Source organism: Haliotis asinina, chromosome 10 (genome assembly GCF_037392515.1).
Source record: "Haliotis asinina isolate JCU_RB_2024 chromosome 10, JCU_Hal_asi_v2, whole genome shotgun sequence".
NCBI lineage: Eukaryota > Metazoa > Mollusca > Gastropoda > Lepetellida > Haliotidae > Haliotis > Haliotis asinina.
The window spans coordinates 27,440,022-27,455,455 of NC_090289.1; the positions used below are offsets into that span (position 1 = coordinate 27,440,022).

At 39.7% G+C, this 15,434-nt stretch overlaps 1 protein-coding gene across 1 annotated transcript in view; it reads left to right on the forward strand.

The window, feature by feature from the left end:
- The window catches only part of LOC137297657 (WW domain-containing adapter protein with coiled-coil-like), a 28,385-nt gene extending 22,431 nt beyond the window's left edge, over positions 1 to 5,954 (forward strand). Inside the window, exons 10-13 of the mRNA XM_067829561.1 lie at positions 91 to 292; positions 605 to 785; positions 1,226 to 1,353; positions 2,203 to 5,954. Coding sequence (XP_067685662.1) covers positions 91 to 292; positions 605 to 785; positions 1,226 to 1,353; positions 2,203 to 2,275 — 584 coding nt within the window. The 3' untranslated portion in view covers positions 2,276 to 5,954. The remainder of the gene's footprint in view (positions 1 to 90; positions 293 to 604; positions 786 to 1,225; positions 1,354 to 2,202) is intronic.
- The last annotated feature ends 9,480 nt before the right edge of the window (positions 5,955 to 15,434 follow it).

The window sequence follows — 15,434 nt, forward strand, 5'->3', positions numbered from 1 at the left end:
GTTTTCTTCTAGTTTCTTTGAATTATTTTGTCAGATCCAGAATATGCAAAGAGTTTTTCTGTTTTGGTAATGACTTCTGTTCTGTTGCAGGGGCACAAAACAATCTCCCCCAACAACACTCCAGTCCTCAACAACATCCACAACAACAGCACTCACATCAACCGCAAAAACATAACCAAGGTAACCAGCAAAATCCGCAACATTCAGCTACATCCTCGTCCTCTCACTACCCCAACCCAGAGAACGGAGGTGGCGGGGGACACGATAGCCCTATTTCGGATGTCAGTCCATGGTACGTATTCACAATTTTCTGGATGCATTTGTACATAGTGATCTCAACAACAAAAATTTTGTTGCACAAGTTGCAGTATGATGCAAGTTTTATAATAATTTATGTGTGGGTGAAGTGATTTGGAATTATATATCCTTAACTCAAAATAAATGAAATTGATAGGTGCAGCGTTAACAAACTAACAGGGCTCCACCTCTCAGGTAAACTCAATCTGACATTGTTAAGTCTGTATTGTTTCATTTGTTTCCTGATTATTGCATTCACTTTCATATGTAATCAAATTATAAGTGCATCTGTCTGTGAACATTGCAGTCACAGTCCAACTACTAGTACCACCAGTTCTCAGAACCTCCCTGTTGCCACAAGTGCACTCTCTGGAGCCTCCATCAAGAAAGATAACTCTGTGGAGTTGACGCCGTCACTCAGCAACTACTACAATGAGAAACTTATTGGTCACGTCTTGGGTTGGCAGGCAGATCATGCTGAACGTCAGGTAGGATAACATCCCAGATAGTTAAATAATCTGTTCCACTGTCATTTTGCTGTTTTTCCATGTAAAATTATCTAACATACATGTATATGTGTGGCTTATTGTCATTGGTCCATTTAGATGCCTTACTTCAGTGGAAGAGATCCACTTAGACCCAATATGCAATATGCCTACTCTCAGTGCACCAGATAGTTGGTTGTCCATATTTTTGGGTGTGTGGCCATGGATGGGAACACTAACCTTAGATGCAGATGCTCTATACCCTATTGCACGGATAGTTTGGGATATCTTCAGGAGCAAAAAGAGTCCAAGGAATGGTTATGAAACCCTGTCGTACGAGTGTTCAGTATTCCATCTCATTATCCCACAGCTGATGATGTAGTGGGTGATGTTTGACCCCAAGGATGTTTCGCTCGTCTTGACATCTGTAGTTTCTGTTTCAGGCTAATCGTTACATGGAGGAAGCTCTAAATGTGGGAAGTCTTCACTGTAGTCAGGTGTCAGTTGAACTGAAGAAAGCTCGCTCCCTTGTACGGGTTGCCGAGATACAGTCCACACTACATGAACAAAGGTAGGGACGTCTTGCAAAGTTCTGTCAACTGTGAAACTCTCAATATATTGCCTCCAGTTGAGCACATTTGGGTCACTTGTGGATATAGCCATTTTTGTTATGAGAAGTGAAATTACTATAGTGATGGTTTGCATGTGCCTGCTTGCTGATGGGACTTACATGGATTTGAGAAATTTGATTATTTGCGGATACTTTTGACCCTTTTCTGAAAAGGTTTTCTGGAATATAGTTTTACATATGAATTCTCTATGCAATCTTGTTATTTGAGTTACTGTTATGAGAACTGTATTATCCCAGGATTTTATCTGATAATACAAATTAGGGGTCCACAAAACCGTAAGTGATTAATTTTCAGGACTTTTCTTCTTTCTTTTTTTTTGTTCCTGACTGCCGTTAGGTTTTAAGAGGACAAAAATTGGTAAACAAGCACTATAATTGGTCTGGCCTTAATTTGAAGAACTTTGTATTTCTTGTTAGGAATTGAGATGCATGTACTTAATTCATGTTTCCAAGTCTTGTAAAACCATCATCATCAACCATTCAAGTTCAGATATTTTTGCCAACACACCTTGGTTCTGAAAACTACCAAGATATTGTTTGATCAAAACTTAAGATGAGTAATTCTGTTGTGGATGAATTACCTCCCTTAGACTAATGATAAGTTGTTGGAACCATGTGTGTTGATAAGTACCCCTAAAACACAGGTTTGTTGTAGTGATGACAATCATTTGCTGACATCTGAAGACAGTTGCCCTAGTAGCTATCAGCATCTATGTTTCATCGATTTTCTTTTGTTTCGTTCTTTCAGTAGTGTGAGTACAATCCTGATATAAACATTTTGTTTTTCAGGATACTGTTTTTGGATAAACAAATAAGTGAAATTGACAGCTTGAAGCCGGGTACAACATTCTTACCATCCTGACACTGAGCTGACGACTGAGGGAAGGGGTCAGAGATCAAGCATGTCCAGACGAGCGCTGTTCTGACGCTCCTGACTGCTTCTGTCAACCCTCGAGTTGAGAAAAGTAGCAGTCGTACATTGTGGGTCGGGAGTCGACAGTCATATGTGTTGAAGTGCAACTGGGAACACTGTTTGACTGGAAGGGCTTCTTGTAGGAGAGGTCTGTGGGTCATAGGTCAGAGGTGAAGGCTGCAGCATAGTGTCCGAGACGTATGTTAAGGTTATGCTTTGATTCATGGTTGTTGATTTATTAAAAATTGTTCGTCTTATGTTGTGCACTGAGAAACTTGAACCAAAGATGTTAGTAAGCAAGGAGACATCCATGTACAATGTGCTCAACATTGCCCATGCACTCAAATGCCACAAGTAGCTGCAAAATTGCTGATAAAGCATTGAGTCAATTCGTTACATGTGAATCATATTTATTATGTTTCTTTTCCTCTTTTGCCTCATTTAGAATGTTATGCACCAAGTTTCACTCGGAAAAGGTCATTGTACCGATCAATTTTCAAAGCCCAATGAGACTGATCTGCTTTGGTAGTTGTGCCATCATTTATGTCTTCCGGCTCTAACAGAACATTGAAGCTGGATGCAGCCTCACCCATTTGACCACCACCCAAACATGAACCAATCTCTACACAGCCCAGTTGTTTTAGATTTTTTATTTAATTCTTGTTCCGTTGTTCTTAAGCAGTGAAACAAACCAGCATCTTTTACATAATTTCTTGACTTGCAGACCAACAGTGGATTCACCAGACCTTGTTATTTGATTACATTTCATGTGCTAGTGATACATTTCTTTCAATGGCTGCTGCTGCTATTTATGGATGTAACTCGGCATGGGTCTGTACAAGACACCTAGCTAAGCGTGACAGAAAGTAACTTTTAACCTTTCTGGACTGTTTGTGCTACCTGTGCTGGCTAGTGGCTGGAGCATCCTTTACCCAGTGCTCATACTAACTGGCATAGCGACATGTAATTTATTTATACAGGTCAATCTCTAACTGACATGTTAGAGGGGATTGCCATTGCCCAGAGTTACGCCTGTTAACAGTTATATCCAGTGTTCTTCTCCATGTTCCAAGTTTGACAGATTTTGGGATTATTCTTATTCTCTTTTCATATTTTCAAAGGGAAGTGATTTGTTTTAATCTTTCAAGAATTTTCATATTTCTAAATTATTTGATTTGATTTGTTTGAAAATCCTGTAGAAGTGTTCTTTTTGTAAGGAATTATATATACGGATAATCTTTAAAGAATTGTGCTGATGGGATTAAGACACCTGACTACATTTTGTCAATTTGAGAGAACCTGTTTCACCTGACATTGGTTATGAATCACTTTTCCACCTGTTCACCTGTTCAGCGTTTTGTTCCAACTCCTCGTGATCTGATTGCGTAAGCAGTTATTTTCAGTAAGAGATATTGTCTCAAGTTTCCTCTTGAAGCAATGTCTTGTACATTTAATGTATTAGTGATTAGTGGTCAAAACTAGAATTAAAGATCTATTTCATTGAATTTTGTTTAGACGTTGTTCTTGCCTTGGTATACCTAGACTAAAATAACCTAAGGTGGAAAGACATAGGAGTTTTCACATGAGTTAAGTGTGCTTATTTGTGTGATGGTGAACAGTATCTAATTGTCACATCTTTTTCCTTTTCTTTCTTTTTTTTCTTCTTTTCCTCCCCCTCCCCCACAACCTTTGTTCATGGGAACAGAACAGAAGCAAAATGAGAGCTGTGGGAGAAATGCAATGACTGTCTGGTAGTAAAGTGTTTTTGGAGCATTTGTAATCTTTCCATTGTGCCAAATGTGGAATTGAGGGCAAATTTTTAAGCACATGCTTCTTCAAAACAACTGCTACCCATGCATATTGGACAAGTTGCTCTGAGAGTAGGATCCCTTCATGAACAAGTAACCAATTTTCTGTTGCATTATATTATTGAAGTGAAGGCTTCTGTGTTACCCGAGGTCATCTGAATAATCATTTTTGTTACTGACATGCTGATGATATACACAAGATGCTTTTCACACTGCAGTTTATCAGACCATCTTTATTTATCACCGGTTCTGATTTCTACAAAACTGAAGCATGCTTGTATTTCAAGCGATATGGTAGATTTGGTGCATCCTCACAGCTTCAAGATGACTGTAAATGGCACTACCCTACTTCCAGTACTGGTATATCATATTTCTATTTAGTGACTTTGTCTATAATTTCATTTTAGACAATGTTATCATATAATCCTGCACAATGGGAGTAGAATTGTCTCAAATCTTACAGTTTTGAGGTTGAACTTCTTAAAAGTCCTATAGCCCAACCGAGATTGTCAAATTAGGGGATATGCTTTCAGCTGATTGAAATATGGTATGGACTGAAGTCTTTTGGTCCGGATCATGATGCTTAATTTAGCAGCATCAAAAGTGCATGCTAGTACAATGTTTGAGTGTTTCACCAACAGTGCCCTCCCAAATAAGCTGACCAACTAAACAAAATGAACTGTTTTGAAACTCGTTTTCTTTCTCCATTTTTGTAGTATATATGTGAAAAATTCATACATAGTTGATTTCTTATAAACAGTAGAATGATCAATCAAAGGCATGATTTAGCCAACTCAGTTTTAGTTATTTTTCTCCATCAAATAGTGATAAGTTTGTGGTATAAGGTGTCTTGACAAACCAGTGTTGTTACCTATGGTTCCTTGATTTGAAAACATGTAAAAGAAGCCCTCAAGGAATATTCCCCTCCTCTAACTTACATTCTGTCATCACATGCCTTGATTGGGTCATGTGCAAATTCCATTACAGTTCCTTATTCCTGACATTTACCACGGACCTTGATCTTGGTTTTATCTAATGAAATGGTTCACTTTACCATTTTGTTTTCTGCTTTCGAGTCTAAATTTGTTAGAAGTTCAAGCTTATTGAGACTTTTCTGCATCCTTGACTTCTGTAGATCACCGAACTGACACCAGTTCTTGCTTTTGACTAACATTGACTTCTGAACATTTGTATTTATATAACCATTTGAAGTAAAATACATAGGGACTAATATCTATTTCTTCTACAAAATTGATAGCGAGTTTCTCAGTTTGGTATTTTTACATCATTTCCATTCATTTGAGTCCACCCATACATTACAATTCTGAAGCCATCATGTCAAATTGCATTTTGTCATTGTTGCATTTCCAATATCACTGTACACAATAAACATTAATCGTTGATAAGTGCAACTGTGTAATATAGCCCATGGTACGTTTCCCCAGTACAAGGTCATTATGTCCGCTCCCTGTGTGGAGAAGTTACTCAAGCTACTCTGATGTTCAGTGTTGTTTGATTTGGTTGAGAAACTGCTCCACAACCAATGCAGTGTGCAACCTATGAAGCTACTATTGTAAATAGTGTAAATGGAAGCCTTTGTAAGCTCTTGCTGGCTCTAGCAACTTTTGTAAAAAGTAAGATTATAAGATAAAGATCTCTGTACAGTTTGTGTATACTTCTCCTGGCTTACGCTTGTGATTTTAGTGAGGTGGGTGAGAGTGGAAGACTGACTGGTAACAGTTGGGCGATGTATGGATGTAGCTAGGTGTCTGTTTCTAAACTATATGTTAGCAATGGTTGAAATAAAACCAGTAACTAAATAATGTCTTTTGTGTTGTTTTGGGAGTGTGAATTGAATTATTCATTGTTGAACTTCAGAAGCTGGAGTAATGCTGAATGATGAAAGTGGATTAATGAAAGCACAATTGTCCCATGAGTGTGATAAGATAAGCAAGATTACATCCCTTGGAATATTAGGACAATTTACTTGTGGAAAAGTTTTGCACCATACTTATATTCTGAACAAAGTATCTTTTTTTCTTTTTGTTCTAATCAAGGGTTGGTGGGATAGCCTAGTGGTTAAAGCGTTCGTCACTCTGAAAATGAGGGTTCGTTTCCTCATGATACAGTGAGTGAAGCCCATTTCTGGTGTCCACAATGATGATGTAAGTGGTGTAAAACTAACCTCCCATTTCTCTCTATCTTAGAGGGGGAGCTAATTTGATAAATGTGGAAACAATCATCAGTTTGTTATTAGGACTTTGAAGGTTAGGTGATTGAATTGTTTCTGTATTTCATAGAACACCAGTAAAGAAAAAATGATGTTCCAACTATCTACCAAATGTTGGCCAAACTCAGCTTGCCTGACAGGATGGTGCTGATAAGTGGTTGGCATCCCTACCTTCTCATCCTTGACATGGTCTGAGGGAGAAGACATAACGAGAAGCGGCTGACTGGTTGTATTGATGGCTATGGTATGTGTCCCGATCAAAGTCTTCCCCAACATGTGCATCCTGGTGTGTGTGTCACTGAATTTACACAAAGGGTAAAACACTATCTCAAATGGTTTTGTCATGGATGTCACCAGTATGTCATTCAAAAGTAGCAGTGATGAGATCTGTTCTCTCTGGTGTAGGTTTGCCACCCAATACTATCACCTTAACCCACACAAGTTCATGGCCAAGATCTACACACTCCATGCCTGAAGTCCTTTGCGTGACAACAAAGCAGTCCGGACAAAAAGTTTTTTTCCTTTGATTAAAGCAAAGGCAATGTTGTAGTAAAGAACATGAATTACAATGTACAGCATACGGAATTTAAAGCATGAGGAGGACATACACAGTTGAGGAAAGGCGAGGTAAGGAAAGAGAGGTAGGGAAGATGTGAGAGTGCTTTTAGAATAGGGAAACTCACCATGCAAATTGTTGGTGTTATCATTTTGAAAAAGACGTAACCATTTTCTTTTGAAATCTCGGTGATCTTCACCGTACAAAACCTGTACTCAGAAGCGCTCTTAAAATAATCAATCTTTCGCTGTACCTAAGATAGTGCTGGTAATGTGCGTTGCTTTACCAGCATCTTAACGTGGCGGCAGGTAGATCGCTATGCCCCTCGAAGTATACACGTGTATACAGTCAACATTATTTAGCACATTGATAATCATTGGTGGTGGTGCAGATACAATGAATGCACTGAACGCATATAAATGTCTATATGTTGAAGAATAAGCATGTCTAAAATCTCGCGTGAATGCCCGTAACTCAACCGACATTCAGACATTACTGACATTCTCGCAGGATCTTAAAAATGCCTTTTCTTCAACAAATAGACATTGATATGCAAATTCGGTGCATTCAATGTATTTGCACCATCAGTGTGCTGAATAATTTTGATCGTTTACACATGGAAGAGTGCTAAATGATCGCCAAGTTATCTACCTGCCGCCATGTAGGGAGGCATCACCTTCGGTACCGTGTCTTTGCCGAAGTCACCCTTCTGCGAAATTCACAAGTCTTCTGAAAAACATCATGATTGTACGATGCTATTGGACTGAAGGTCGACCAAGTTATTGTTCTTTGGCTCACTTAAGACAAAGAATAAATTAGGAAGTAAATGTAATTCAGGCATGGACAGACGACGAATTCTGTCAAGCAACCAGGTAAATACTACAATTTATGATTGATGGGCTCGTCGCCGATGCATGACATGCACACCTCCTCACCCAGTTTTTAATGTAACTCCTATGAAACATTTAAACAAAACATTGATGAAATGTATGCAATCTTGCTGAGAAGGACGTAAAAAGCTTTTCGCCTTTTATGCTGTCAACGGGAAGTCACTGTGCAAGCAATCACGTACCTTCTGCATACAATAGCAACAAAAACCCCGTTCTTCTTCACTGATAAAATTAAAGCATTTGCCAGTTTGTTGAATATCTGACTGTGACTGATTTATGAAAATACGGAGAAAAGGAACTGAGTACAAATACAAATTTGCCACTCAAATTGTTCAGATGGAGAACATTCTGGTGTATTTATTTTTAGCCCGTAATTCTCATTAAATCTAACTTACTACAATGGAAGTCTTTAAAGGGCATTTAGAAGTGAGATGCATAAGAATGAAGATTTTATGGATATCAACTTCTTTGTATGAGAACACAACGTTTCGGAGTTAATGCTTACTCCTTCATCAAGTGACGTTTCGGAGTTAATGCTTACTCCTTCATCAGGTGACCTGATGAAGGAGTAAGCATTAACTCCGAAACGTTGTGTTCTCATATAAAGAAGTTGATATCCATAAAATCTTCATTCTTATACTACAATGGATATTATCTGAAGTAAACAAATCATAAAAGACCTCATTGAAAGCTTACCGAAGCTTTTTGACAAATGCACAATAAAATAGAGTTTTCGATTTTCATAAATATCCCTAAGACTTTGGATAACAAACTCCTCTAGTGAGGAAAACCGCCCTGATATTCAGAATACAAATCAAATGTCTCAGTTAAACGCATTAAATAAATAAAACAAGTACATATTTTCTCCACATATATCCACAAAGAAAATACCCCTGTTCATATAGTTAGCCTCAACATGTAAACCACCTTTCTTGTGTAATGGAAACACAATACTCTTTCACCATTGTTCTGGTACAAGAATATCATGGCGTTAGATTATCAATGTTGTTTTGATACCTTCCGGGCAAAGTCAACAAATTCACTGCTGAAAACTGTTTGTTGAATATGCTATGCTGTGCTATAGCACGTGACCCATTGATAGCTGACCCGTGAAAGTCCCGGGGTAGAATAGGCCTTCAGCACCCCATGCTTGCCATAAAAGGTGACTATGCTTGTCGTAAGAGGCAACTAACGGGATCGGGTGGTCAGGCTCGCTGACTTCGTTAACACGTCATCGGTTCCCAATTGCACAGATCGATGCTTATGTTGTTGATCACTGGTTTGTCTGGTCCAGACCGCCACCATATGGCTGGAATATTGCTGAGTGTGGCGCAAAACTAGACTCACTCACTCACTCACTCATTGTTAACTGCTTCATTGTTGAAGCTCTCGTAAAGGCTCCATTAAAGGACCAAACTGTTTATCTTCAGTAACTCATGAAGAGGCGACTAATGGGATCGGGTTGTCAAAATTCTATGTCTTGGTTGTCACATGTCATCTTGTCCCATTTGCGTCGTTTGATGTTCACTGTTGATCACTGGATTTTCTGGTCCAGACTCCATTATTTACTCATCCACTCTATCACTCATCTTAGTTAGGGTATGAATGTTACAACTTCGACGCAATAAGACAACACACACACACACACACACACACACACACACACACACACACACACACACACACACACACACACACACACACACACACACACACACACACACACACACGCGCGCGCGCACACACAACCAACACACATACAAGAATTACGTTGGAGTACTCTCGACGCTTGAACCCGTATCCCCTACACATCACTCCTTGTGTGCCATACGTCACTCCTTCTACGTAATTACAAAACAGCCGTTCGTCCTGAAATATTGCGTGTATAGGTAAATGTAAGAAAGAAATGACAAGCTAGGCGTTGTGTAAGTGAAAAATTGTAATATCTCGAAGTTTCAAATAGACGACCAGTTGCATTACGAAATTCGTATTCATGAAATATCTGTGGGTGAACGGTCTGAACAAGAGAACGGTTTCGAAGTGAGGTCGACCATGGTGTTACGTAAAAGGTGGCTTATTCTCACGTATTGGTGTACAAAGATCCCCTGTAATGACGGCTTGCATAACATGGATTTGGTGGCTAAAGTATGTAAATCTGCTCCGTTCACGACATTCTGTTGTTTTTGTTATGCAACGTGCAACAAAGAGTTATTTGTCAGTGCTCCTGTGTTCAGCTGAAACGACTGAGATCGCGTGAAACAGTTTAAATGGGAGCTTCAAAAGCGGCTTATGAGCCACTGTTAGCCTGTCTCACAGTCCCTGAACCACATTATTGTCCCTTTATCTAACCCTGCCTGCAGAGCTAAAACCCTGAAAAAGCAAGTCTAGTTTTCCTCAGGTTCGGGCCCTGAATTTCTCATCTGTCTGGGGCTCCTTTTCAATTTTAATGGGTTTTCTTTAGTTACTGCAAGCCTCAGAACAGTCTCTTTTCCTGTTTACTGGGTTCCGTGATATTCCGCAACTTAGAGCGATGGCCAGTCCAGACTTTTCAGACTAATTCATTTAAATGGATTCATAAACATAGTTATATCAATCATTATGATTTGTTATGTCTTACCACTTGTAAATTGCAACACTTCGCTGTTACTAATCCTTGCAAACACGTCGTTACAGCGAGCTCTGACAAACGGAAACCTGGAAATGGCGGAAATCTCAAAACGAGGCTCTGACGCTAGAATAGTGGTACGGAATATCATATATTGATATTATATCCACCTCATTATGCGTTACAGAACCTTTTGAATACGCGCAAAAAAACCCCGAAAATAACACACATCACAGGTGTAACGAGTGAAACAGATGCATTGTGAATCATTTACGACCTCACCAAACAAGTTCAGTCTGTGATTTCTTATTTAAGGTATGCTGCCTAAATCTCTACATAAAACACAGAAATACGGTGATATTAAAGTTTAAAATTAAAAATTATTCGTAAATACCACTTTCGTATGATACAAGGAATTGGGATTTTTTGTAACCAGAGTTGTTTGTGGTGTCTAATTTCACTTTCACACGACAAAAATTTGGATGGGCTGAAAAGTAGGTCATTGTCTGAATAGGTTAATGAGACTCATATGTTTCGGTGTGCAATATATATATATTAAGCATTCGTCTATCCTACGACATTATAGTTTATGACGAAACGTCGCCTCTACAGAATGAAGAAATTGTATTTCCATAACATTATGCTCATTCTTCATCTCCTGAACTTCTGGAATGCCAGTCACCGATGTCGCTGCAATGACTATTTTTTATTATTCCAAAACGCACATTGATTTTCTTTTCCCCCACATTTATCGGTAAAATATTGGCCATCCTGGATATTCGACTTCTGTCGTTACTTGTTACTTCTTACTCTCTTGGGACCATTGAAATCATGAGCCTGCATTACTCTTGCTTTAATGTGAGAATGTGATGAAGTGACTCGGAGTTTAACATCGCGTTCAATATGAATTCACTTCCCCTTGCGTGCACGCGGTCGTTCGTGGATGCGTGCGTGCATGCATGCATACGTAAGGCTGCTTGTGCCTGTCAAGACATCACATTGTGAGATAAGGTTGGGCCAGGAATGGGTCATTTACCCATTTGCGGGTGGGTGCCTGCACAAGTAGTCATGAGAAGCAGTACTACTTTTTATTATCTCGTGACGTCATGTATTCTTGCGCTATTCACTGTTGTATGTGTTTAACACTTTGATATAAACCAAACTCCTAGTCTATTTCCTATGTTTAGCCTGTTTGTGTGAATTATGTAAGAAAAGGCTTTCTGTTTCCAATAGAAATTTTATTCAGTTATGTTTCTCTATGAAAGACATTTTATAAAATTCAGATTCATGCATGTGGGCTTTACAGTGTTGTCCTAGGGGCGGTTTGGTAGCCTAATGGTAAAAGTGTTCGCTCGCCACGCCGAAGACCCGGGTCCGATTCCCCACATGGGCACAATGTGTGAAGCCCATTTCTTATGTCTCACGACGTGACATGGCTGCTATATTGCAAAAACGGCGTAAAACCCACTCGCTCTGTACCCTCCTACTGAAATATCGTGTCACAGACGCCTGAGTCAGACTCCCAGACAACTATTACTTGTTTTATCAGATTAACGCAAGCGCCCAGGAGGGTTATATTAAGAAGTACCATCTTTTAGCGTCCCACGCATGACGTCCAACTTTGTTTCATCTGGAAATCAATAAGACAAAATTTCAAAAACTACCCATTTGCAATTAAATATATTGTAAATAAAACATCAATGCAAAATATTATGGAATGCTCAACATTAGCTCCAGAATGTTTTCCATCAGTTCTAATAGGCCCCTATATGTTACATACTCCGGCTATTAGTTGAAACAATGTTGGTGGTTTACCAAATTACAGATGCTAAGCCACTAAATTACAGATGATAATTTCTTGGGTTTGAATTCATTATGCGACACGCATAAGGATGATACACCGCTTGACTGTTTCTCGATCTCAAGCACAACGAAACGCCATTGGAGTGTTACACAGCCTTCAAGAGGACCCTTATATACTGCACAGTTGGGATATTTCCATTCCTGATGTATAAATATCATTCATTTGGGCTAGAAAAATGTCAGCGCCTCAGAGCAGTCGCTATATATATCATTAGTAGACTTGACACAACAGCCCAAAAGCGAAAAACGAATTACCCTACACGTTACGAACTCTCAACACGCTGCACCATTTACATTTTTGTTCCGCCAAAAGGTCACGTTACTCGTATACAATATGAGCGAGAACAGCCTTTGGCATCGAACGATTACCGTGAAATATATTGAAGCTGAAGATGCACCAAAAGAGTTCTCCATCAATAAAACAAGACTTTGAAGCTGAAGATCTACCAAGGAAGTTTTGTGTTTGTGCTCAGACGGAGTGTCTGATGAGATACGTGTACTTTGTCATATCTTCACAAGTCCGATCTTTCATCTTCCAAGAATTCAATGAGGGCTTGTGAGAAACGCCATCTACTCACTGGTAGTGATCCGCAGACGTGATGTATCGTACCGAGTGAGTGAGTGAGTGAGTTTAGTTTTACGCCACACTCAGCAATATTCCAGCTATATGGTGGCGGTCTGTAAATAATGGAGTCTGGACCAGACAATCCAGTGATCAACAACATGAACATCGATCTGCGTAATTGGGAACCGATGATATGTGTCAACCAAGTCAGCGAACCTGACCACCTGATCGCGTTAGTCGCCTCTGACGACAAGCATAGTCGCCTTTTATGGCAAGCATGGGTTGCTGAAGGCCTATTCCACCCCGGGACTTTCACGGGTCTATCGCACTGAAGTCACAGTAGATGACCAAGATCTCTCTCTATTACAACATACACATATTCCGAGAACTTCTTGAAATCAGTTTTCTTACTCTGGAAAAACGTGGGGAATGTTTTCAATTAGTCCACGAAATATCATACTGGGACATACTATATCGCTGTCTTATGCAGAAGACATAACTTAAATCACACAGCTGACACTGAGGACACAAGTTATCACATATCATACACATTATGTGACTATGAGGACACAAATTACCACATATCAGACAAATTATGGAGAGTACTGATGACACAACTCATCACACAGCAAGCACATTATATCGAGCACTGAGGACACAACTCATCACACTGCAGACACACATATAACATTAAGCTTATCACACAGTAGACACACTGAATGACACTCAGGACACAACTTATCAAACAACTGACACATGATATATATCACCGAGGACACAACTTACAACACAGCATGGACACTAAACGGGACTGGGACACAACTTATCAAACAGCAGACACATTATATATAGCACTGAGGACACAACTTATCACACAAGATCACATTATTCGACACTGAGGACACAACTCGATCATCCCACAACAGGCACATTATCTGACACTGGGGAAACAACGCATCACACTGCAGACACATTATAACGCCGGAGACACCATATATGGCACTGGGGACATACTTAGATACACTGTATCACACTGAAGACACAATGTATCTCACAGCAGACACATTATTTGACACAGAGAACGCAAACAATCAAACAGTAGAAACATCGTCTGACACCGAGGACACAAATTATGACACCACAGGCACATTATACATGCCACTTGAGAAAACACCGTATCACGCCGCAAGCACACAATATGGCAGTGAGGACGCAATTTATCAAGACACGATATATGATACTGAGGACACAACGTGTCGAACAGTAGAGACTCTAGTACATGAACTGAGGAATGGACTTAAAAATTACCACGCATACAATATACAACTCCCTGGACACAATCTAGTTAGTTACATGGGTGTTGTATCATGTGGCATAAGCGTCATCTCGGATTCAAATGACGCTGTGCGACTGTACGACTGTTCCTACATTTGAGACATGGACCGAGGCAACATTGTAAGTAAACATCTGGACATCCCAAAACACATTCTATCAGGAAGTGCATCACAGTCATGTGCTCACACAGCACCGCTCCAATTTCAAACATGTCCCCACCAGAAGGTGATCTCATACCGGATCTAACGCAATTGTTTGTTCCACAAAGCATGTTGTGGGGAAATATGAATCGTCTGAGACCTTTCAGTTTTGACCACTATGAACTGATGTCACAGTTCAAAGTCAGCAGAAACACCCGAAACTTACAGCACATATTTCGTCCTTGGTCAATATTGGGGACTCCTTTAGAAAACGCTCTAGATATCACGTAAACAATTTACCGCTGATTAATTTCCTCGTGCTTCTCTGACTAACTCCTCAGCGTATGTAGAATAATGGGGTGTCTACACGCTCCAGTTACGGCTGTAGTGGTCCTGGACTCAAAATTATCAGTGATGTTTATATCTACAGCACAGACCCTATGGCAGGTTGGGTTATACTCATGAAACGTTGAGTTATACTCGCTTTTACCATTGTTCCAGGCACGTTACGCCTACACGTTTACACGTGTATACAGGGAGTGAGTAAGTATGGTTTTATGCCGCTTTTAGCAACATTCCAGCAGTATCAGAGTGGGGGAAATGAGCTTCACACGTACATGTTAAGAACGGAATCAAGGTTTCGTTCCTCAAACCATCGTAGCGCTACGACTACGTAAGTCCATGTTTAAGTATAGGAGTTACGACCCCCTCAGCTACGATCACGTGAAAAAACAGGGCCCCTGGGAATAAAAACCTCAAGTTAATACTGATGCAAACAAAAAAATAATCGTGTAATAAAAGAATAGGTGTGTTTTTCAAAATCGTATTTCACACAATCGTTGATATCTTCACTTTTTGTTTGACAAGACAGAAAGGTTACATTTATATGTTCTTTTCGTCGCATGTTTACAACGGTATAAGACAGTCCTTCACTTAACCAGTTGACTAGTGCATAGTGGAACGAACAAACATTCCTCACAGAGCTATTCCAGCCACCAATTTGACAACTGCAAGATGCTGGTTTTGCGGTTATATTGGCTGCTGGTACTGACATCCTTGAAGAAAAATGTCCAAAGGGACTCATTATTTCTTTCCGATTCGCGGAACTGGTTCCTC